The sequence below is a fragment of the Erpetoichthys calabaricus genome, chromosome 2 (assembly GCF_900747795.2).
Source record: "Erpetoichthys calabaricus chromosome 2, fErpCal1.3, whole genome shotgun sequence".
In the NCBI taxonomy this organism is placed as follows: domain Eukaryota; kingdom Metazoa; phylum Chordata; class Cladistia; order Polypteriformes; family Polypteridae; genus Erpetoichthys; species Erpetoichthys calabaricus.
The window spans coordinates 347,784,951-347,809,729 of record NC_041395.2 but is presented as its reverse complement, the minus strand read 5'-3'; the positions used below and the strand labels follow the sequence as shown (position 1 = coordinate 347,809,729).

At 42.1% G+C, this 24,779-nt stretch overlaps 1 protein-coding gene across 4 annotated transcripts in view; it reads left to right on the top strand.

Moving 5' to 3' along the window:
- The window catches only part of abcc8 (ATP-binding cassette, sub-family C (CFTR/MRP), member 8), a 380,635-nt gene that overhangs the window by 235,842 nt on the left and 120,014 nt on the right, over positions 1–24,779 (top strand). For 3 of the 4 annotated variants that reach the window (XM_051923356.1, XM_051923355.1, XM_051923357.1), the window contains exons 16-19: positions 4,184–4,252; positions 4,465–4,540; positions 14,528–14,633; positions 21,973–22,005. In XM_051923356.1, coding sequence (XP_051779316.1) covers positions 4,184–4,252; positions 4,465–4,540; positions 14,528–14,633; positions 21,973–22,005 — 284 coding nt within the window. The remainder of the gene's footprint in view (positions 1–4,183; positions 4,253–4,464; positions 4,541–14,527; positions 14,634–21,972; positions 22,006–24,779) is intronic. The other variant, XM_028796118.2, reaches the window with a different exon arrangement.

The window sequence follows — 24,779 nt, the reverse complement described above, 5'->3', positions numbered from 1 at the left end:
CCAACATTGAATCACCTTTAAAGTCTGCGCCAAATCTTACGCCCATAAGCAACCCTTGCAGCAACACCTGAAGCTGTCCAATGGCAAAGTACTACTAGGGCTACTGGGATTTGTAGTCCATTTAAGTAGCACTGCTACAAGTGCTTCTGAAACTATTTTATTCCAAGATCTTCACATCCCCCTTCCCAGTAAATTAAACTTAAAGGAAAACAAAATTATACTAAATATCTGTTGGTAGTGTCCATTCACCTTTGGTCCTGTCCAAATAGGTTTTTAAACACTTTGATTCACTGAGACTAAGCTCTGCTTTTAGCCAGCTGAAACGCTAAAGGGCGCTTTCCTCTATGAAAAAGTGAGGGCATCGCAGAGAGGAAAAGAGGCAACGCTACTGGGAAATCAGATGAAAGGGTAGCTTGTTCTATTCTTCTATGAACTCAATGTCCTCATATCCCTCAAGAAGACCAGGGGTCCTCAATCCCAGTCCTGGAGGGCCGCAGTGGCTGTAGGTTTTTGTTCTAACCCAGTTGCTTAATTAGAAAGCAATTCTTGCCAATAATTTAATTTCATGGCCGGTTAGTGCTTTAACTCTACTATGTCAGGTAATTCTCATAATCTAGATTTTCTTCCCAAATGATTTGATGGCTAAAATGGATGAGTACTTCTCAGTCCTTCACTTTTTTCTCTTCACTTTCCTTCCAAGTATTTAATTAAAACCAATAGTGCCTGATAAATGCACACAGGTGTAAATGGCAACAAGCTAAATGGAGAACTGCTCTTTTGTCATTTGCATGTTATTGCTAATTAGGAGCATTTAAAACCAAGAATACAGCTGTCTAAGACTAAAATAAGCAATAAGGGTTCAAAATCTTAACAAACGAGACAACTAAAGTGAAACAGAAGTGTCACTTGAGCAGTAAGGGCTTCTTATTAAGCAATTGGGTTGGAGCAAAAACCTGCTGCCACTGCGGCCCTCCAGGACCGTGATTGAGGATCCCTGCTCAAAACCATCACTTTCAGCTCCCAGAATTTTAATATCAAACCATTTATTTCACAACCTCTCCCCTCCCCGTCGTGGTGAAGAGAGAGCTGAGCCAAAAGGCGAGGCTGTCGATTTACCAGTCGATCAACGTTCCTACCCTCACCTATGGCCACGAGCTTTGGGTAGTGACCGAAAGAGCAAGATCGCGGATACAAGCGGCTGAAATGAGTTTTCTCCGCAGGGTGGCTGGACTTTCTCTTAGAGATAGGGTGAGGAGTTCAGCTATCCAGGAGAGACTCGGAGTAGAGTCACTGCTCCTCCGCATTGAGAGCAGTCAGTTGAGGTGGTTCGGGCATCTGGTCAGGGTGCCCCCTGAACGCCTCCCTAGGGGGGGGGGTGTGTTCTGGGCATGTCCCACTGGGAGAAGGCCACGGGGCAGACCCAGGAGGGGTTATATCTCCCAGCTGGCCTGGGAACGCCTCGGGGTCCTCCCAAAGGAGCTGGAGGAGGTGGCTGGGATGAGAGGGAGGTCTGGGCTTCCCTGCTTAGGCTGTTGCCCCTGCGACCCGACCTCAGATAAGCGGTAGAAAAATGGATGGATGGATCCCCTGTATGGGGAAGCTGGCCAACAGTTTGAGAGGCACTGGTTTATCTGAATACCTGGTTACGACCTTAGCACATTTTTCTGACTGCATCTTTTCTCCTTGTCCTTTCTTATTAAAAAGGTGCCACTGTCTCTTTGTCAAAGTCAAAAGTCAAGTCAAAGTGAACTTTATTGTGATCTCAACCATATACAAGTATACAGATAGACGAAATTGCAAAGCTCAGGGTCCACAGTGTAACAACATGACGTGCAAATAATAATTTAAAAATAGAATTAAAATTAAAACACAAACAAGATAAGACATTGTACAAAGACAAGACAAAGAAGTAGCAGCAATATCGATGTATAAGATATGTAATATAATAAATAAATAATAGATATAGATAATACAGAAATGATCAGTGTATGATAATAGTTGTTTAAGACGTGTAAGCAATGACAGGTCAGAATGTTTCACAGCAGAAGGATATCAAGAGTGTCAAAATCCTTAAAGGCCAGTAGGAGATTTTCAGTTATTTCCTACCTGCACACTCGTCTTTGCAGGACAGGGGCTCACATGTATAAAAGTTCTGTTTGTCGAGGTGGTTGAGGCCGTGTGGAAGGTCCCAGGGAGCAGCCTGGTGTTAAGGAGTCTAACAGCTTGGGGGTAAAAACTCTGGCCTGGCAGATCTGGCTTTGATGCTGCAGTATCTTCTCTTGGATGACAGAAGTGTGAAAAGTCCATGTGAGGGGTGTAAGGGGTCCTGCACAATACTGCAGGCCTTGCGGACACTGCGTTTGTAAAATATGTCCTGTAGTGAAGGGAGAGGCGCCCCAATAATGTTCACTGCTGTCTTCACTATCCTTTGCAGGCTCTTGCGGTCGGATATGTTGCAGTTGCCATACCAGACAGTGATACAGCTGGTCAGAACACTCTCAATGGTGCCTCTGTAGAACATGGTGAGGATGGAAGGGGGAAGACTTGCTCGCTTCAACCGCCTCAGGAAGTGTAGTCTCTGCTGGGCTTTCTTGATTAGTGATGAGGTGTTATGTGTCCACGTAAGTTCCTCAGTTATGTGCACACCGAGGAACTTGGTACTCCTAACAGTCTCCACATCTAAACCGTTGATGCTGAGTGGGATGTGGGCAGGACGTGATTTTCTGAAATCCACGGTTATCTCTTTTGTCCTGTCGACATTGAAAGATGGGTTGTTGTCTTCACACCATGCGGACAGCCTTTCCACCTCATCTATGTATGTTCTTTCATCATCCCTGCTTATCAGTCCCAGCACCGTCGTATCATCCGCAAACTTGGTGATGTGGTTGGTGTTGTGCGTGGCTGTGCAGTCGTGAGTCAGAACTCTGTGAAGAAGTTTGTGAAGCAGAACAATCCAGTCAAGACTTGACCCAAACCTGCTCACACTGTTCCCTATTGTAGAGTTTCTGGCCTAAGCCATAGAAGACCCTGGTTCATATCCTAAGCCTTACCTCCAGGAGATCCTGATCGTTACTAATGTGTCCATAGTGCAGTGGTTCTCAAACTGTGGGGTGGGCCCCCCTAGGGGGGCGTGAAGTAACAAATAGGGGGGCGCGAAGATGTGAAAAAAAGAAAACAAGAATCGAAAATATGAAAACTCCATCTATTGAAACCAAAACAAATGAACTTAAACTACATTCTGATACTAGAAAAATAAATATAGAGTTAGATAAATGTCGATAAAAGTTAAGTAGGTATAATAAAATATGCATCTATGATATATCATTAATTAAAAAAGAACAAATTGGTATTAGTGGGCTCCTTTCAAAAAAACTTAGGGGGGGCACGATTAAAACTGTTATGAAAACTCGGGTCGCAAATACTTAAAAGTTGAGAAACGGTGCCATAGTGTGTGGTGACTGTGTGTAGTCGAACTTCTAATGGACATCTACTTTGTATTTAGTTGGTTAAAGTGGATATAAATGGAACTTGTCATTTGACTACATTTCTTTGGGGACACATGACTTTGCTTGAATCACAATTCAGGATTCAAAATGTATCAATGCAGCTGTTGTGTTAATTCTGCAGAACATGTGGTGCAGTCTTGGCTTTAAAATTCTCCTGTTGTCAGCAAGATTTGTAATCTCCAGTACTGAAGTGATGGCAGATGCTGGTGTCTTTATCTTTTCTGTAGCTAGTTGATCGTTTGTTTTTTTAAATTGCAAGTGTATTATGGAAATGTGTTCCTCTTCCTGATGAAGTCATTGAGTCATGTCAACCATGAATGGCAGCATTCAGCTGAGCTCCAGTTGTTGCTCTTTTATTTATTTCTGCTTAGTGTTTTAATTCAAGAAGGAAGGGGACATACAGTAAACAACTATAAGAACACTGTGACGCAATGCCACACGATGTCAACTGATCCTGTTTGAACCTTTACATTGTTATACTTCTGTCCTCACAGCACAGGAGCTTGAATGTCCACTTTAGCACGCATTGATTCCTGTTCTGGTCTGTAATGAATTGTGTTTGAGCACTGCCGGCGTGAAGAGACGTGAGGTTGTTATCAGGGATGCTCTTTCCCATATGGCTGTTCTATGCTCTTACTGTCTTCCGTTCTTATGAGTCATATTTATTTATCTCGCAGGAATACAAGGTTCTGCCAAATCAGGACGTGCCTCAAGGAGATAGCTCTGTTAACTGCTATCATTACACTGTGAGCAAGTTTCATGTTTTGGGGTTGAAATTAACACATTTGGCTGCTGAGCCCAAATGTTTTTCACCTAACAGCTGTGCCGAGCCCATTGTCCGTGTTCCTCCACCTGCTGTTCTCCTGCATGTCACAGTCCCAGTGAATGGCGCCTTCCACTAAACCAGGGCCTGTCACTCACAATTCAACTCAATGTGTCATTTCTTGTAATTCAACAGATCACTAATGGCTATTTCACCTGGACTCCTGATGGATCCCCAACATTGTCCAACATTGATATCCGGATTCCTCATGGTAAGTCGTAAAGTTTGTTTATTCCACTGGACACCAACTAAGAGATAAGACAGAGAGAGATAATGGGTTATTAGTGTCTTGGGGCAAATGAGTGTGTGCATGTGCGTGTGTGTGTGTGTGTGTGTGTGTGTGTGTGTGTGTGCGCTTGCCTAACAGTGAAGCCATATACTGTATCTCAGTGTGGTGGAGTGTGGAAAATGTATTAGTCAATAGTCTGGATTGTGATGACTTGGCCATGCATGGAGATTGAAGAGCTAAATTTCCCCTTGGGATTAATAAAGTATCTATCTATCTATCTATCTATCTATCTATCTATCTATCTATCTATCTATCTATCTATCTATCTATCTATCTATCTATCTATCTATCTATCTATCTATCTATCTATCTATCTATCTATTATATAGTGCCTTTCACATCTATCTATCTATCTATCTATCTATCTATCTATCTATCTATCTATCTATCTATCTATCCATCCTGTCTTACTGTTACTCTGTGTGTCGATTGCTTTGCTCTGGAGTGAGAGTGGCCTTTGTGCTAGCAGGAGAGTGAGTGTAGCTTTTCTTTTTCTTTTTCTTTTTTTTGTTTTATTCTTTTTTTTCTAGTCATTTCTCTTAATTTTTAGCTGTGTTATTTGTATATAGTTACTATTTCAAGTTTATATAGTATTTTTTTAAAAAGAAGTGGCTAGAATGGTTGTGTCCCGAGGGATACAGCCAGGCCTTTTGCCACATGGCTTTGAAAACCTTAGCAGAAGAAATGGCATCAAGTTGATTGTTGATCCAGTAGTTTCAGTAGAGAAGTGTGTTACTGAAATTGGAAAAATAATTGGATGTAAAAACATTATTTCTGCTTCACGAATGAATAAGGCAGTTGTGGTATTTCTAAATGAGGAGGCCTTAGTTCACCAACTGGTCCAGGAAGGCCTAGTTATTAATGGAACCCTCATTTCTGTTTTGCCACTTTCAACTCCTGCAAAGAGGATTATAATCTCTAATGTTCCTCCTTTCTTGAAGAATGAACTGTTGCATAATGAATTGAGCAGGTATAGTGAGATTATTTCTGATATTACTTTGATTCCTTTGGGGTGTAAACAGCCCGAATTAAAGCATGTGGTTTCATTTAGGAGACAGGTTTTTATGCTCCTCAACAGAGGTGACAATGAGTTAGATGTTGCTCTGAAATTCAAAGTTGATGGATGTGATTATATTGTGTTTATATCTTCTGAATCAATGAAATGTTTTAAATGTGGCCGTGCAGGGCACAAAGCAGTTGATTGTAAGAGAACTGATGGAAGTTATTCTATGGGAGGTAACATACATGTAGTGAGGGAGTCAGATGTAGAGGATGAGTCTGAGGACTCTGACTCCGATGCTGAAGATCAGCAGATTGTTATCTGTGAGGTAGCCACAGGTATTCTTAGCTTGACTCCAGGAAGTTCTGAAAATCAGATATCTAGTTGTAGCTCCACAGTTGAAAGGAGTGAAATAAAGAAAGCTGAGACAAAAATGCCTGAAGTGGACGGATTGGCTGAGGCCGAGTTGAAGTCCTCTAATTTGAATATACAGCAGGCTGAAGAAAAGAGTCCAGCTGAGGCCGAGGTTATGCAGCTTATCAGAGAAACGTCACCAACTAAGGTGAATGACATTGAAAGTATGAATGCTGCTGCTACTACTGCCTGTGAACCATCTAAGGTGGATGAGCGGGCCGAGGCCAGTCCTGAGTCCACAGTCCACAGTGAAGCTGCTCGCCCTCTCTTGAATCTCAAAGCTGTGGCAGAAACTGAACCAGGCACCACTTCAGGTAGTGCAGTTAGGGAAGAAAAAGCTGGAATTGTTGAGGAAATGACTGTTGCAGAAGAATGGACGACACTCCCCAGAAAGAGGAAAGAAACCTCAGACGGTGGAGTAGGTGCAAAGAGAAGTAACAAAATGAACCTGACAGAGGTGGCTGACGTATCTTTAAAAAGTCGCTTTTTAAATACCAGAGAGGTGACAATTAGCCCAGAGTGTGAGGAGAGTCAGCAGGGTGGTGAGGACAGTGACTCTTGCATGTCAAGTGACAATTTAACTGGTACTCTTGGAAAAACGGAGTACAGCACTGAAAGCATTCTGAGCTTTCTGGATTTTCTTGGATGTTGTAGAACATTTTCCTGACCTGGAACTTTTTTTGGTTTCAGCCAAGCGTGTTATGCGTAATGCTGTTCCTTTGGGAATGGAAAGAAAAGAATTTAATCGTTTAAAGAATGTTATCAGCAAAGTTAGAAAGTCTCTCACCTCCAGCACATAATGGCTCCACACCAGCTCCTCTTTGCTTCATTAGTTAAAGTTCTTGTTGTCATTGCTGCTCCATTTCTATTCTTTCTAATGCCTGTTCTCTCTTTGGGCTCTTTGAACGTTAACGGCTGCAGAGACTCCTCACAGAGAGACGTACTTTTTCAATATTTAGAACATAAAAAACTTGATGTGATTTGTCTTCAAGAAACTCACACTGACCCAATGAATGAGTCGGAGTGGCAGAGGGACTGGAGTGGCATGACGTTTCTGAGCCACGGCTCCAGTGCCAGCGCAGGGGTGGCAGTGCTCTTCAGTAAAGCATTTCTCCCAGAGTCCATAGACTGTCTTGAGCAAGTTAAAGGCCGTCTCATGAAGGTTGTTGTTCATATTCCGGGGAAAAACATTATTTTTATAAATGTCTACGCTCCAAATGAGGGCAAAGAGAGAGTTTCTTTTTTTCTTTTGTTAAAAGACGTACTCGCTGAGTGCAGTTCAGAGGATGTCGTGTTCTTAGCTGGTGATTTTAATTGCACTGAAAATGCAGTGATGGACAGGAATGGCACTGAGCCTCACCCGGGGTCAGTCAAGGTGTTGCAGTCGGTCCTTCATCAACAAGAACTTGTGGATGTGTGGAGGGAGTTGAACCCGACGGCGAGACAGTACACGTGGCTCAAGGCCTCCAGTGGCATGTTATCTATGGCACGGCTGGACAGAATTTATACTTTACAGCACAATTTGAACCTCATTTTGGGCTCTTGCCTTCTGCCCACAGGGTTTTCAGACCATGGTTTAGCTCTCACTCGTTTTTCTTTGGGGTCTGAAAGTAATTTTAAATCTTTCTGGCACTTTAATTCTAAACTCCTTAAAGACTCTCTATTTCTTCAACACTTTTGTCTCTTTTGGAATAAATGGAGACTCAGCAAAAGTGAATTCTCATCTCTGAAACAATGGTGGGACGTCTCCAAGGTCCAAATTAAACTGTTTTGCCAGTTTTATTCTGAACATTCTTCTAGAAAGGTCACCATGGCCATTAAAGAACTGGAAGAGGACATTGGGCTAATTCAAGCCAAACTGGAAACCGGTTTTGATGCCATTTTGATCGAGTCCCTACAAGACATAAAGGATTCTCTGAGATCCCTGCTGGATGAACAGGTGAAGGGCGCCATTGTCCGGGGGAGATTCCAGAATATTTCTCACATAGACGCCCCTACGCAGTTTTTCTTTTCTTTGGAGAAAAAGGTTGCTCAGGCAAAAATCATTCACTGTCTGAAAACTGCAGATGGGACTGAAATGACGGAGACCGAGGAGATCAGGGAATTTGCCTTAAAATTTTACAAAGACTTATTCTCTGCAGAAACCGTGGACTTGTCTTCAAGCACAGAATTTTTCTTTGATGACTTACCACAGTTGACTCCATCCACTAAGGAAGTACTCGACCTGCCACTATCGCTGGAGGAACTCACTAGTGCTCTTGGGAGTCTAAATCAGAACAAAGTCCCTGGGATTGATGGACTTCCCGTCGAATTCTACAAGTCCTTTTGGGATGTCATGGATAAGGACTTCCTGACTGTGTTCGTGGAGAGCATCAGGGATAAAGAACTTCCTGTGAGTTGTCAGAGAGCTGTTTTGACTCTTTTGCCAAAAAAAGGGGATCTTTGCAACATTAAGAACTGGAGACCAATCAGCCTACTATGCTCGGACTACAAAATCTTTTCCAAAGCGTTGGCTCTTCGTCTGAGGACTGTTATGAACTGCTTGGTGGCTTTCGATCAGTCATACTGTGTCCCTGAACGATGTATTTTTGATAACATTTTCTTTGTGCGGGATTTGGTATCTGCATCTGAGATTCTTGGGTTTAAGGCGGGTCTTATCTCATTGGATCAAGAAAAGGTATTTGACTGGGTAGACCACCAGTATTTATTTAAAGTTCTAGAGAGGTTTGGTTTTGGTGAGACCTTTCTAGGTTATATTAAATTAATGTACACAAATGTGTTTAGTGTTTTAAAAATTAATGGAGGATTGGGAGCCCCATTTTCTGTTACAAGGGGCATTCGTCAGGGGTGTGCACTCTCTGGTATGTTATACTCGCTGTCCATAGAGCCCCTGCTCCACAGACTTCGCCAATTACTTCATGGCCTGTCATTGCCTGTGTGTCCCACTGCATCCTTTAAGGTGGTCGCATATGCTGACGATGTTGCAGTTGTCATCACTGAACCTAATGATGTTGTCCTGCTGCAGGACTGTTTACAGGTGTTTCAAACGGTGTCATCTGCCAGGGTCAACTGGTCCAAATGTAACGCCTTTCTGATGGGCAAGTGGGACTGTCCTCCCCCAAGCCTCCCAAGTGGTTTAACATGGAATTCTAAGGTGTTTAAACATCTGGGAATTTACATTGGGAAGTCTGGAGCCACAGCTGATAACTGGGAGGGCTTAACTGATCAAATTCAGGGGAGACTGAAGAAATGGAAATGGGTGGTCGCCAAGCTCTCTTTTAGGGGTAGAGTGCTGATTATTAATAATTTAATTGCTTCAATGCTTTGGCATAAATTTAGGTGTGCAGATCCTCCACTTTGGCTATTAAAAGAAATTCAGAGAATTTTGCTGGATTTTTTTTGGGACAAAATTCATTGGATTAAACACAGTGCGGTACATCTGCCTGTGGATGAAGGTGGTCAGGGCTTGGTGGACATTCTGTGCAGAATTGAAGCTTTTAGGCTGACATATTTACAGCGTCTTTTGTACGCCCCTCAGCCTTTACTGTGGAGGAGTTTGGCGTTCGCTTTTTTTCATAGGGTTGGTAATCTTAATTTTGATTTGCAACTCCTTTTCATTGACGTCAAGCAATTGGCACTGTCTGTGCTGCCCGTTTTTTACCGCAATATGTTATTAATTTGGCATACTAAAGCAAGCAGAGTGGAAATTAATCTGGAATCAGTCTTCTGGTTACTTGAAGAACCAGTAGTATGGAATCCAACCTTGGAGTTTGACTCGGTTAGTTTGAACTCCCTGCTTATGAGCAAAGGCTTTACTAAAGTAGCTGACTTTATTGATCCGGTCAGCAACCAGTGGAAGTCTGAGGCAGCTGTGGCACATGAGCTCGGGATTAGGTCTGTCCGCTTTGGGGGGTCGATTATTAACAAACTACAAGTCTCTTTAGTGCAATTGGGTGCAGGTCCCCTGTGTGAGGAGTTTTTCTCTGGTGATCGCATAAAAGAGGCGGAACCTCCTGAATGTGACATTACAATTAAACCAAATGTAAAAGATTTTATCAGGCCTAAAAACTCAATTTTAAAAATTAATCACATAAATGGAATTTTGTTTCAAGATTTGTCAAAAAAAGAATTGTATGACTGGTGTCTTAAAGTGTCCCATTTTATACATTTGAAGGAAATGACTGATACCCTCTGGAGGAACACTCTGTGTCTGCATGACACGACATCTCCAGCATGGAGGACTTTATATAAACCTCCCATTGAGAAAAGAGTTGGGGACCTGCAGTGGAGGATTCTACATGTAGCACTAGCTACCAATTCATTCTTAAAAACCATTGGTGCCAGTGCAACAGATCAGTGTCCATTTTGCTTTCAGAAAGAAACAATTTATCATTTATTCCTGTATTGTACCAGATTACAACCATTGCTGACTTTCCTTGCTTTATTGTTGTTGAATTTGGGAATTGTATTTAATGAACTCATTTATATTTTTGGAATGTCGGTGTCGAGAATTCGTAAAAGAGAATGTTTACTTTACATTTTTTTGTTAGGCCAGGCCAAGATGGCAACTTTAAAAACAAGAAGAAATAGAGATAAAGATCTGAAAACCACTGACGCTCTATTAATGTTTAAGGTCCTCCTTCAAAGGAGAGTGAAGATTGAATTTGCATATTTTAAACTAATTAATCAATTAGATGTATTTAGAGAAATCTGGGCTGTAAATGATGTTTTATGTTCCATGGAAAATGAATGTCTGGTACTAAAGTCTGAGTAGGAAAACTTTACTTTTAAATGTTTTTGAATGTTGGCTGTTAATTTGACTGCAATTGTGTTATAATTGTTAATAAAGGTCATTTTAAAATTAAAATTATCTATCTATCTATCTATCTATCTATCTATCTATCTATCTATCTATCTATCTATCTATCTATCTATCTATCTATCTATCTATCTATCTATCTATCTATCTATCTAATCCTGCCTACTATACTAAATTCTATCTATCTATCTATCTATCTATCTATCTATCTATCTATCTATCTATCTATCTATCTATCTATCTATCTATCTATCTATCTATCTATCTAATCCTGCCTACTATACTAAATTCTATCTATCTATCGATCTATCTATCTAAATAGTTTTCACTTGCTATACACACAGTTTAAAACAGGGCAGTTCTCAGCAGTTTGGGAGCCCTTACGCAGTTCAGAAATGTGCAGGCCCTGGATGGAGGGGAGCGGAGCCCCCCTGGAGCTCAGGAAGGTGTTCTAATAAAACGTCTGGAAAAGGGTATCCTTCAATAAGGGCGCGCAAAAAAAAGTGAGCTTCAAAAGGGCGACCTCAATTGAGCGAATGTTTTAATATTCTTGCTTTTGCCTTTTTATACGTTCAATCATTGCCTTTATCTAATAAATTTTCTGTAATAATTTTGTTGCGTTTGCCTTTATTCGCTGCGCCCAATTGAGGTCGCCCTTTTGAAGCTCGCCTTTTTGTGCACGCCCTTATTGAATAGAACCCCGGAAAAGGCCTTAGATGACCAGTAGGCCTACATGTACGCTTGTGTGTATGCAGAGTGGTAAAATATTGATTTTGTTCTGGATCTGGTAAAGGCCGATAATATAGGGATATTTCATGATTTTATGGGGATCTCTCCGAATGAATCCGAAACGAATCTCTAAAATTAACTTTTGCTATAGTGCATTTGGCAAAGTTTTGGGATGGCGCGTTTCTACTTGCGGTTGTACTAGACCTCTCAACAAAGTTCAACAAAGCTCCTTTTAGTGGAGCAGTAAAAGCTTCTTGAGCTGCTCTTTTCTTCCTTTTAGTACACCCGGATTCATAGCTTCGTTTCGTTCCTGACATTATTCCTACACAGTACCGATCGAGTAACTCAGTAAGTAAATGTACACTTTATCTCAGTTCATACCCGTGGACTACGTCGACCAGAATAGACACGTACGGAGTGGATAACTAAACTGTAAGCGGTAAACTGTTCCTGTAAGCAGAAAATCAAAATAGCCTACCAGTACCAAGTATTTACAGGAACCGACAAATAAAGACCAAACCAAGTTTGGTAGGGATTAGCTAATACCGGGACCTGGAGGAATGAGGATTAGGATGTAGGGCCTATGTGATGTATTAGCTTTACATTTAACTAATAATCCAAATAATAATATATGATAGTCTCAGAACACACCATCCATCACTGATACACGTTGTGCAATGATTTATCCAGATGGAGCGATCGCTATTTATACATTCCCTGTCCCAAAGCCATGCCCCAGATTCCATGCCTGCTGCCCCCTGCTCCTATCCTTCCCCTCCGAATTCGACTCAGAACGGTAAAATTTAGGATGAGGAGGGTATCGAGACACACGACGTAAGGGCCTGGCACAGATGGCTTCAGTGCCAGGGGCATGACAGGGGCCCAAGGCCCACAGCCCAACAACAAAAAAAAAAAATATATTGTAAGTCAGGGCCCTACGCGGATGCTTAGTTCACGTATGCCTAAGAACGTCCCAGGTTTATAAGATTACCCTACCCAAAAATTACATTTTTTTTGTGTCTGTTACTTACCTCATGTTGTTTGCAGTGAATAACTTTAATCACATATTTTAATGGAGTACAGACATAACACAGTTTCCCAATCAAAGGGACTTCGGCTAAGAACATTCCTATTTATTTGCTTAGCTTTTATTCAAACAGACTTGCAAAACAGGTCATCATAATCGAGTAAATGCCCATCTGGGGGACTGTTTGGAAATAAGTGTTACATGACAAGGTGACAAAGTTGGTCATCACAAGTTGAGCTTTAAACCAAACAGAATACCATTTGAGTAGTTAATCTTATCTTAGTTACAAGAACCTATCAAAACCTTTTATGAATTAGACAGAGAACAGAAGAGTCTTCAAACGCATCTTAAACACCCTGAGGGAGTCAGTAGGTCAGACGGAGGTGGGCAGCCTGTTCCTCTAGCTAAGAGCTAAACATGAAAAGTGCCTGGCTCGAGATTTGATGTCACACAGAGGTGGCATCACCAGATGCTGTTCACCAACAGAGCTGAGTAGGCAAGAAGGAGCAGAGGACCTCACGAGTGCCTCCATATACAAAGTGACTGACTCATTGACTACTGTAGGCGATCATCAAGGATCTGAACTTAATTTGTGCTGCTACAGGGAGTCAGTGTGATGACCTGAAAAGTGGAGTGACATACGCCAGTTTCAGCTGGATGTGCCCACTGCATTTTGATTCATCTGCTGTGGCTTAATAGTACAGGCAGGTATCTCTTTCTGGAATCAAGTTGTGATATTCAAGGTGTGACAAGACCAAAACCTGGACCAGGAATTGTGCGGCATACTCTGTCAGATCAGTGAGTCTGCATGATGCAGTGCTAAACAACAGCAAATTGTGCAAATGTCCATGAAAATCATCCCAAGTTACTTGTGTTGCATAATCTAAATGTCAGATATACATTCACAGCATCCCAGACACAATTTAGGAAAATCTTCTCATGCACAAAAGAGAAGCACCTTTAAACAGGATTGAGCTTCTAAATTGAGGACCAAACTCTCCCTTCATAGCTTCATTGTTAAGCCACAACGCTGTTTCTGGGTTATTTAACGACAGTTTGACAAACTACACTGATAAAGTGACCATCTGCTTGTCAAAGCACCTCTGATATGTACAAATATGACACAGACTTACCACATTTTATGTAATATTAGAACAATCTATACGAGAACAGGCCATTCAGCCCAACAAAGCTCACCTGTCCTATCCACTTCATTCTCGAGGGCGTGGCAGACCTGTGGCCTCAGGTGGTGAAGCAGCAGCTGCTCCATGGTCTTCATCACATGTGACGTCAGAGCGAAAGGTCGGAAGTCATTCAGCTCACTAGGACGTGATACCTTTGGGACTGGGGTAATGCAAGATGTTTTCCAAATCCTCGGGACTATCCCCAGCTCCAACGCAGAGGCCTTCAGCAGTCATGGCGATACTCCATCTGGACCCACTGCTTTGCTGGCATGAAGTCTCCTCAGCTCTCTGCTTACCTGGGCTGCTGTGGGTGGGGATAAACTCTCTCCTATGCTGGTGTCAGCAGATGGATTTATGGAGGGTGCAGTACTCCATAAAGTACAGTATTAGGATGCAACTAAGGGAGCAAACTACACAGAAAAAGGCATTTTAATAGGAAAACAACAAACGAGAGTTAAGCATGTAAAGCTACAGCAAAAATGCAAATATATCTAAATGTCTTATAAATGATGTAAAAATCACACTGCTGTGCTTTTCAGAATGCCACGTAAGAGAAGAGATAGAAAGACCAGCTAATGAAATGTCATCTGTAAGAAAGAAAATGACTGACTGATTGTGAAACTGATGGTAATGAAAAGCAGCAACACTAGGGGGCCCCAGGCTTGAGTATGAGAACCCCTGCTGTGTTGTAAATGAGACTTCTGATATTTTCTTCTTTTTTCTCTTGGTCTTGCAGGTCAGCTTACAATGATTGTTGGGCAGGTGGGCTGTGGAAAGTCTTCATTACTCCTAGCTGCACTTGGAGAAATGCAGAAAATATCTGGAAACGTTTACTGGAACAGGTGATTGACACAATCAAGGTCATGCTGGTAGTAAATCAATTCCTGGAGTTTCCACTCATTGATATCTGTTCTATAATTAGGGAAGCAGTGAAGTAAAGTGTGGCAGCCAAGAGGTGCAATGGTTCAAATCAGATACTGGCTTCTTAGCTTAAAGGGCAAAAATCGCAAGACATCATTAAGAGTTTAAGGTTTATACCGCTTATGTGTCAAAGTTGTCTTTCATGATTTCCTCTGGTTAAAGATCAATTTATTATCCCTGTCTTTTGCGAAAATGGCTTGTATGCCCTTGGGGTATATTCTATTAAGTATAGTATAATAAATAATTTCATTCAATTTGTCTAATATCATGTTAAAGCATTTGTTTAAGTCACCCAGAGAATCCTGTCTAAATTAATTTTTCATGAAAGCATTTCAGACTTGGATGGCACGGTGGTGCAGGCGTAGCGCTGCTGCCTCACAGTAAGGAGAGCTGGGTTCACTTCCCTGTGTGGAGTTTGCATGTTCTCCCCGTGTATGCGTGGGTTTCCTCCCACAGTCCAAAGACATGCAGGTTAGGTGCATTGGTGATCCTAAATTGTCCCTAGTGTGTGCTTGGTGTATGGGTGTGTGTGCCCTGCGGTGGGCTGGCGCCCTGCCTGGGGATTTGTTCCTGACTTGCGCCATGTGTTGGCTGGGATTGGCTCCAGCAGACCTTCGTGACCCTGTGTTAGGTTGGAAAATGACTGACTGACATTTCAGACATATAGGCTGTATGGAGTTAGAGGCCCAAGACATTTCTGGTCTCATTTGTTTGAAATAACTGCCACAAAGGTCACATGCACAGGACACACAAACTGTATATAGAGCTGACTCAAAACTGACACAACTCTACTTCATCATCTTCTCTCAGTGATCAGGCTGAGAATGGCAGGTGTCAGTGTTTGTGCTTTTTTAAAAGTTCCTTTAAAATCAGTTATTTTTGTGCAGTTCCTACACCAGCATACAGCTAACATCAATGAAGATTATTCAAGTACAACACTAATGTCACACTGGGAGATGGTATAAAATATACTATAAAATGTCCCCTGTGGTGGGTTGGCGCCCTGCTCGGGGTTTGTTTCCTGCCTTGCGCCCTGTGTTGGCTGGGATTGGCTCCAGCAGACCCCCGTGACCCTGTAGTTAGAATATAGCGGGTTGGATAATGGATGGATGGATAAAATGTCCCTGTTTGGGTCAAATTCCAAACAATATGGCATAGATGTTCTTAAAGGAGTACCCCACTCAAAAACAATATTTAGAGTTAGGGTTAGGGTGCGGAGTGGTGGCTCTGAGGCTAGGGATCTGCATTGGCAATCGGAAGGTTGCCGGTTCGAATCCCGTAAATGCCAAAAGGGACTCTGCTCTGTTAGGCCCTAAACCTGCAATCGCTGAGCGCTTTGAGTAGTGAGAAAAGCGCTATATAAATGCAAAGAATTATTATTATTATAAAATTTTCCTTAAATGTTATTTATCCCATGTGCTTTATAATGATGCCCCAGAAAAAAATTTAATGTCGTGTTTTCATGCAAAAAGGAGGAAAGAAAGTTTATGATTTAGGGGGCCTATACAGTACACAGTAAAATCCTACTCATTGGCTAACAAGGTGCTTCACATGATACCAACATTGTACAACGTATACTGTGAGACATTTAAAGGCTTTGACCAATGAAAGAGGGGCCAGGTGGTCAAACATTCATTCCTCGTTCATGAGAGCACTGTCTGGAAGCGGTTTATTTAAAAATATTTCAGTAAAAATACATGTTTTGGACATTGTAAGAAAGAGACTGGTTGACTTTACACATGGATTATACAACATAAGTAACGTGAGATAGGCGGCGTGGTGGCGCAGTGGGTAGTGCTGCTGGAGACCTGGGTGTTCGCTTCCCGGGTCCTCCCTGCGTGGAGTTTGCATGTTCTCCCCGTGTCTGCGTGGGTTTCCTCCCACAGTCCAAAGACATGCAGGTTAGGTGGATTGACGATTCTAAATTGGCCCTAGTGTGTGTCCTGTGGTGGGTTGGCGCCTTGCCCGGGATTGGTTCCTGCCTTGTGCCCTGGGATTGGCTCCAGTGGACCCCCGTGACCCTGTGTTTGGATTCAGCGGGTTGGAAAATGGATGGATGGAAGTAACGTGAGATTTTTTCAAGAATGTTTTGATATTGTTTGCTGTTATACCGCATTGGCCCCCCTACAGCGTCTGTTGAATCATAAACTTTCTTTCCTCCTTTCTGCATGAAAACATGAGATTATTTTTTTTCTCTGCCATCACTGTAAATGGGTTTAATAACATTTAAACAAAATATTGTTTTTGGGTAGGTTTGTCCTTTAACTGTTAATCTTTTGACATGCAGCTTGGCCCCTTTCAAAGTTATTTGCAATTTATTTTCTAGTTTATAGTACAAGTCAAGACACATTTATTGTCATGTGCATTGTACAATGTAATAAAGTATACAGTCATATGAAAATGTTTGGGAACCCCTCTTAATTCTTTGGATTTTGGTTTATCATTGGCTGAGCAACTTCCTTTTAATATCTGACATGCCTTATGGAAACAGTAGGATTTCAGCAATGACATTAAGTTTATTGAATTAACAGAAAATTTGCCTCATAACAAAATTAGACAGGTGCATAAATGTGGGCACCCCAACAGAGATATGACATCAATGCTTAGTTGAGCCTCCTTTTGTCCTCTAGACGCTGTCCTCCTATAGCCTGTGATGAGTGTCTGATTCTGGATGAAGGTCTTGTTCACCATTCTTCATACCAAATCTTTCCAGTTCAGTTCAATTTGATGGACAGCCTGCTTCAAATCATCCCATAGATTTGCGATGATATTCAAGTCAGTGGACTGTGACGGCCATTCCAGAACATTGTACTTCTCCCTCTACATGAATGCCTTTGTAGATTTCCAACTGTGTTTTGGGTCATTCTCTTGTTGGAATATCCAACCCCTGCATGTGTAACTGCAACTTTGTGACTGACGCTTGAACATTATCCTGAAGAATTTGTTGATATTGGGTTGAATTCATCTGACCCTTGAATTTAACAAGGGCCCCAGTCCCTGAACTAGCCACACAGCCCCACAGCATGATGGAACCTCCACCACATTTGACAGTAGGTAGCAGGTGTTTGTCTTGGACTGTGGTGTTCTTCTTCCGCCATGCAAAGCGCTTTTTGTTCTGACCAAATAACTCCATTTGTGTCTCATCAGTCCAAAGCACTTTGTTCCAAAATGAATCTGGCTTGTCTAAATGAGCATTGGCATACAACAAGTGACTCTGTTTGTGGCACGAGTGCAGAAAGGGCTTCTTTCTCATCACCCTGCCATACAGATGTTCTTTGTGCAAATTGCCCTGAATTGTAGAACGATGTACAGATACACCATCTGCAGTGAGATGTTCTTGCAGGTCTTTGGAGGTGATCTGTGGCTTGTCTGTCACTATTCTCACAATCCTGTCCATATGCTGCTCCTGTATTTTTCTTGGCCTGCCAGACCTGCTGGGTTTAACAGCAACTGTGCCTGTGGCCTTCCATTTCCTGATTCCATTCCTTACAGTTACTGAAACTGACAGTTTAAACCTCTGAGATGGCTTTTTGTAGCCTTTCCCTAAACCAGGAGACTCAACAATCTTTGTTTTCAGATCTTTGGAGAGTTGCTTTGAGGATCCCATGATGTCACTCTTCAGAGGAGAGTCAAAGGGAAGGAAGCACAACTTGCGATGGACCACCTTAAATACCTTTATATCTCATGATGGACACACCTGTCTATGAAGTTCAAGGTTTAATGAACTCATCATCCAACCAATCAGCATTGAGCAGTGACAGGCATTCAAATCAGCACAATGACAAGGGGACCCACATTTGTGCACAGCCAGTTTTTCACATTTGATCTAATTTCATAGAACTAAATACTGCGTCACTGAAAATCTTTGTTCAGAAAACACCGCAGTACTCCTAGGAAATGAAAGACAGACCACTGTTATCTTTTATGTTGAAAGGAGACTCAATTATTATGCAGGCTGAGAGGGGGTTCCAAACTTTTTCATATGACTGTAACTAGATATGTTACAACTCCGAAGTTTAACCTGAGCCACTTTTGTTCACTCCTCATTGGCTGCACCTTATTGCTTATGTCTAATTGATGGGATCAGACAGCACAGTGGCTTAGCGGTCAGTGCTGCTACCTCTTGGATCCATCATCCTAAGTTTGAATTCCACCATGTTGTATTGCCATATCCATATATCTTTTCCTTAGGATACTCAACACTACAGATGTGTGTGTTAGCTAAAATGGGGGTTTCAAATTGGCCCAGTGTAAGTGTCAATATGGAAGTATGCAAGATAGACTTGTGAACTGTCCAGGATCAATTCCTGTGTTGCACCATGTGCTGATAGGATTCACTCCGTCCCCTGCAGTAGATTTAAAAATGTATGCATTTAATCCATGGAAAATCATTAAAAAATGGATTACAGTGTATTGGGTGAAAAACACTAATTATTTAATGTGAATACTCAAGAAAAGTGGCAATGCATTAGGAATTAATGAACCTGAATAATTACTTTCAAACTCATTTAATTTAATGTGCTTAGAAAACAAAGAGGGAAATCAATTCAGTTTAATTTGTGTTGCGCTCTTTACTGTGTGCAAACTCAGAAAGATACAGTATAACTAGTGTGGAAATTATATCAAGAAAGAAGAAACTCCACAAAATAAAGAGTTGGGGACCGTCCCTGTATATTTTCCATCCATCCATTCATTTTCCAACCCGCTGAATCCGAACACAGGGTCACGGGGGTCTGCTGGAGCCAATCCCAGCCATCACAGGGCACAAGGCAGGAACCAATCCCGGGCAGGGTGCCAACCCACCGCAGGACACACACAAACACACCCACACACCAAGCACACACTAGGGCCAATTTAGAATCGCCAATCCACCTAACCTGCATGTCTTTGGACTGTGGGAGGAAACCGGAGCGCCCGGAGGAAACCCACGCAGACACGGGGAGAACATGCAAACTCCACACAGGGAGGACCCGGGAAGCGAACCCTGGTCTGTATATTGTCCTGCGGACAAAGTAGCAAAATAAATGATCAAAAGTCCAGATAGGTAACATTTGACAAGGTTTATAGAACAAAATGGCGTTTATATACAGGTGGGTATTATGGGAACAGGAAATGGTTGGCAGGAGTTGATGCTGAAAGCATGAGAAGGAAACAACGTCGTTGGTGAAACCGGAAGTGAAGTCATTTGAGAGGGCTGGAAGTGACGTCATCTTGTATTGCCGGAAGTGACATCATGACAGCCATTTTGAAACCCAGAAATAAAGTTCATTACTTTTCTTAAGTTTTTCTGTGGAGAGAAGAGATTTTGGTAAGTACCACGTGACAACCCTTCATCTCATGATATTTCACTCACCTTTAGGCTTTTTGACTGCCTCCTAATCACACGTGTGTGACACTAGTTAACAGGTAAATCATGTTAAAATACTAATTGCATAATGAATTCACATAAACACATAGAAGTGTTCAAAAGACAGAAAAAAATCATTTCTAAACTGATTAACGTAAATGAAGCCTGACAGTATCTGTCCATTACAATAATTGTTGAACTATGGCCAGTAGACAGTAGATGAGAGGAAAATAACAACTCAGTCAGCAGAATCGATGGGGAAAATAAACCTCAGTGGGGTCCACAGTCAACCATGACAAACAAAGTCAAACACAAGTCGATTCCTTGTGACTGTGGCCTACTGGCCACCCACCCATTCCTGGGACTCCTATATTAAAAATCTGCCCTGGCTGTATGATGTTGATTCCAAAGCTCCGCTTATCCCAGGTTTCTTTTCCAAGGGTAGGAAAACAGGTGTAGAGTGGAGCAGTTGCACCAAGTGGCTCAACAGGACACTCTCTACAAAAATAAACAGAATTGAATTAAACCGAGAAGTGAAATGGAATAGAGAAGGGTTGATAATAGTAATTATTGCTTTATTTATATCTTTGTACAAACCATTAACAAACAGAGATGCAACTAATCAGCGGCTCTGATGAGTATGCTAAACTAAAAATTTGATTTTAAAGCTCAGACCAAAGGGGCATCTCTTATATGAGCAGGCAGATCATTCCGTAGCTTTGAGGCCCTGTTGCTAAAAGCTCAACATCCACAGTTATTTTGTTGATCCTTGGCATCTTAAGTTGGCTGGCATCTTAGGATCTTACTAAAAATTTCCGGTTTGTACAATAAGTAATGGTACTGTACGTTCCGATGAGAAGAGAAATTCTTCTTTACTGTAATTGCTGATAAAGAGCAACTCAGAATGAACACTTAAAAATGAAACACTTCTGCTACTTTCAAAAGCAGACTCAGAGTCCTTACAACACATGAATGAGAACCTCACATTTCCTTTGTACACACTATGGCAGATCATGTATTTAAGAGGTGATTCATGAAGTTAGACAGTTTACATGCACTTTAATAATCTGCTTATTCACAGAAACCCAGTTAGAGAAACAGAGTTGTCGGTCTTTGAGAATCCTGGTTAGCACAGGTAGATTTCTCCACGAGTAACTCGCTTATGACGCCAACTAAACCCTTAAGCGGGTTACATTTGAGGATTTTCCAGACTGCACATGTCTATTGCACTCTGTTAGCTTTTGCACACCCTTTAAGCAATTTTAAATTTCCTGAGGCAAATGCTTGGGTGATCACATTTTTTCTTCTCCTAGTTGAAATAATTTGTCTCAGTATTTCAGAAATGTTGATTAGCTGAACTCAGCAGCACAATCTTGGGAGCAGAAGGGTAACATGTTAAAAATAATATAGGTTACGTAGTCCGATTACTTTTTAAAGTAACTTAATGCAATACTTAAGAGTCAAGTTAAGAATATATTAAGGGGATGGATGTGTTTTACTTCACAGCACATAAAGGACTAGACTTCATGCTTGTTTTCAGATTCACGGTGCCCGGTGATGATGACATTTAACTCCTTTTTGTACACTTTAATGGATATCAAAACACTTTGCCAAAGGAGAACTCCAGAACTGTACTTGCGTATGTAAATAGAGGTTTTCAAGTAACCAGGTTAATCGCCTTACCCAGTTTTGTGTGGGCATGTAAACACACTTAGCGATTGAATATTAAGTATTGGTGAAGTTTAGTTGCATAGAAAGGTCAGTTCTTCAGGGTTTGCCCTTGTAGTTCATCTACCAGGCCAGATGGACAATAACTTTTTTCTGATTCTCCCCATCACATCTCACTGAGTCACCTCTGCTGTTAAGGTGATGGCACACTGATGATATTTGCCCTTTTTCTTTTTCTTTTGCAGCTTACCTGGACATGAATCAGAAGGCGAGGACAGGTAGGAGAGCTCATAGCTAAGCTTTGCTCCTTTCATTCACCAGCATCTGTCTGCTTAGATCACATGGGTTTTTGTATTGGTAAGGGATAGGGGATAGGCCAGTTCATAACTGGAGCCCCAGTTAAGGCGACAAAGAGCTGTGCTTTGATTTCTGTGCAGGCCTCTTAGCTCAAGATGTTTAGGAGATCAAGCTACCAATTCCAGTGGCAGCGTACAGAGACATAGGCCATGTGTCCTACAGCAGTCATCTGCACTGCACTATGATGATGAGCTACAAAACAAAGTGCCAAGGCTTATCTGTGCTTTTTGAATAACTGTAACAGAAAAAATGTGGTTTGTCATGAAGTGCTTTATCCTAAATGCCCCTAAAGCTATGCATTATTAACTTGTGTGCCTGGATTTTTCTTAAGCCCAGATTTGAACATCTTCTCTAGGGTTTGCTTTCCTAATGAAAATTTATAAAGGATCATCTATAACAAGCCACGGCTTAATTGTGCAGCCTTTTTAACGGTTCCTCATTGACAGCCACTGGGCTAGAAGGCATTTTACACGTACAACTTCAGCCCATCTCCATACTCCAGCAGGCAGCTCTTCATGTTTTCTCTTACAGCTGTTATCATGGCCTCCTCATAAGCATCACTCATGCCTCAGCTGACTTCTTTCTGCTGTCATGGCCCATTTCAATCCCGTTCTCAGCTTTGTAAAGATTCAAGCCCATTATTCACCCCTCTGAGTGGTTCGTGTTCAAATAGCACCTAATGACTGGTTCCAGTGGCCAAGTCACCCTTCATTAAGGTAGTAGGATGGATTTGCGTTGTATTAATGAGAATAAAAGAGCAGGCAATGTAACCTGATGGCCAAGACACTGGACTTTATGCACAAGATTGACATGTGACATATAACTTGTGTAACAAGACGAGACTTCAGACATAGAAAGGTTTGAGGCAGCCACCCGTGTAATATGTTCCTGGCTGCAAAAAGTGAAGTATTTGTGATTGCAAAGCAGTTTACAAGGCTGAGTCCAAAACAGAACTGCCCTCCAGAGGAAGGGAGTGAAGTTTTATAGGAGGTCTGGCGGAAGTGATGTCGTCCGCAGGGCCGGAAGTGATGTCAACAACAACAACAACATTTATTTCTAGAGCACATTTTCATACAAATAATGTAGCTCAAAGTGCTTTACATGATGAAGAAAGAGAAAAAAGACAAAGTAAGAATTAAAATAATAGAACACTAATTAACATAGAATAAAGGTGAGGTCCAATGGCCAGGGAGGACAGAAAAAACAAAAAAAACTCCAGACGGCTGGAGAAAAAATCAAATCTGCTGGGGTACCAGGCCACGAGACCACCCAGACCCCTCTAGGCATTCTACCTAACATAAATGATTAGTCCTCATTGTATTCAGGGTTCTCGTGGAAGGACTTGATGATGACAGTCAGATGGACTTCTGGCCTTTAATTCATCAATGTAAGGACATCACGGTGCTTTGATTAGGTGGTGGGGGCGCAGGTCGCCACCACAGAAAACCAGAAAAAGAACAGAAGAGAAAAGGGGTTAGTGCGGATTTTGGAGCCACCATGAATAATAATCTATATATATAATTCACTAAGTCCATGGCAAGCAAGACGCACGCAAGACTCACAGAGCCACGCCCGCCAACAATTCACTAGACAGCCGACCATGGCACGAGAGTGAAAGCATTTGCCAAGAATGTGTTCATTAATCAAGAACGAATGTCGGAGGTTCGAAGAAGATCACATACCGTCGTAGTTCCGACCATACACGATGCCGACTGGCGATCTGGCGGCGTTATTCCCATGACCCGCCGGGCAGCCAACCGGGTAACCAAAGTCTTTGGGTTCCGGGGGGAGTATGGTTGCAAAGCTGAAACTGAAAGGAATTGACGGAAGGCCACCACCAGGTGTAGAGCCTGTGGCTTAATTTGACTCAACACAGGAAACCTCACCCGGCCCAAACGTGGCTCACAGGTGCATGCGACTGAGGCGGAGTGTGGAAAATGAACAGTCAACGTGACTCGCAAGTGCATGTGGACTGTACACAGATGAAAGCAATTCAGGTGAGGAGTTGGGGACGGACACATGAGCAGGCAGTGCGTACTGAACGATGACTAAGAGATGACTTAAGAAATCTGCAGACTAGAATGGCAGGGACGGAATGGCCGTCAGACGATCGAACTTGCCTATCTAGAGGATGTAAATGTCCTACCACGGGTTCCGTAGGTGAACCTGTGGAAGGATCGTTACCGGTTGTGCCGACCCATCGTTGGACGGTTAGGACCCGAAACCTCTCTGGCCCACTTCCCCGCCCTCTCTCCAGAGTTCCATCTTTGTATTCACTTACAGTCGTATCCTCAAACCCACCCCATTTGGACAACTGTCACTTTCAGGAAGTGTTCACCACACAATACATAATTATACGGCATATGCTACACCGCGGGCTGGCTAGTGATAATTAATTGACTATACAGAGCATCAGGATTTAACTAAGATGAAGCTATGAGAGAGCCATGTTACAGTAATGTGTTTTCAACAGTGTTGTAAAGTGCTCCACTGTATCAGCCTGGCAAATTCCTATTGGCAAGCTATTCCAGATTTGAGGTGCATAACAGCAGAAGGCCGCCTCACCACTTCTTTTAAGTTTTGCTCTTGGAATTCTAAGCAGACACTCATTTGAGGATCTAAGGTTACGATTTGGAATATAGGGTGTCAGACATTCCGATATATAAGATGGAGTGAGATTATTTAAGGCTTTATA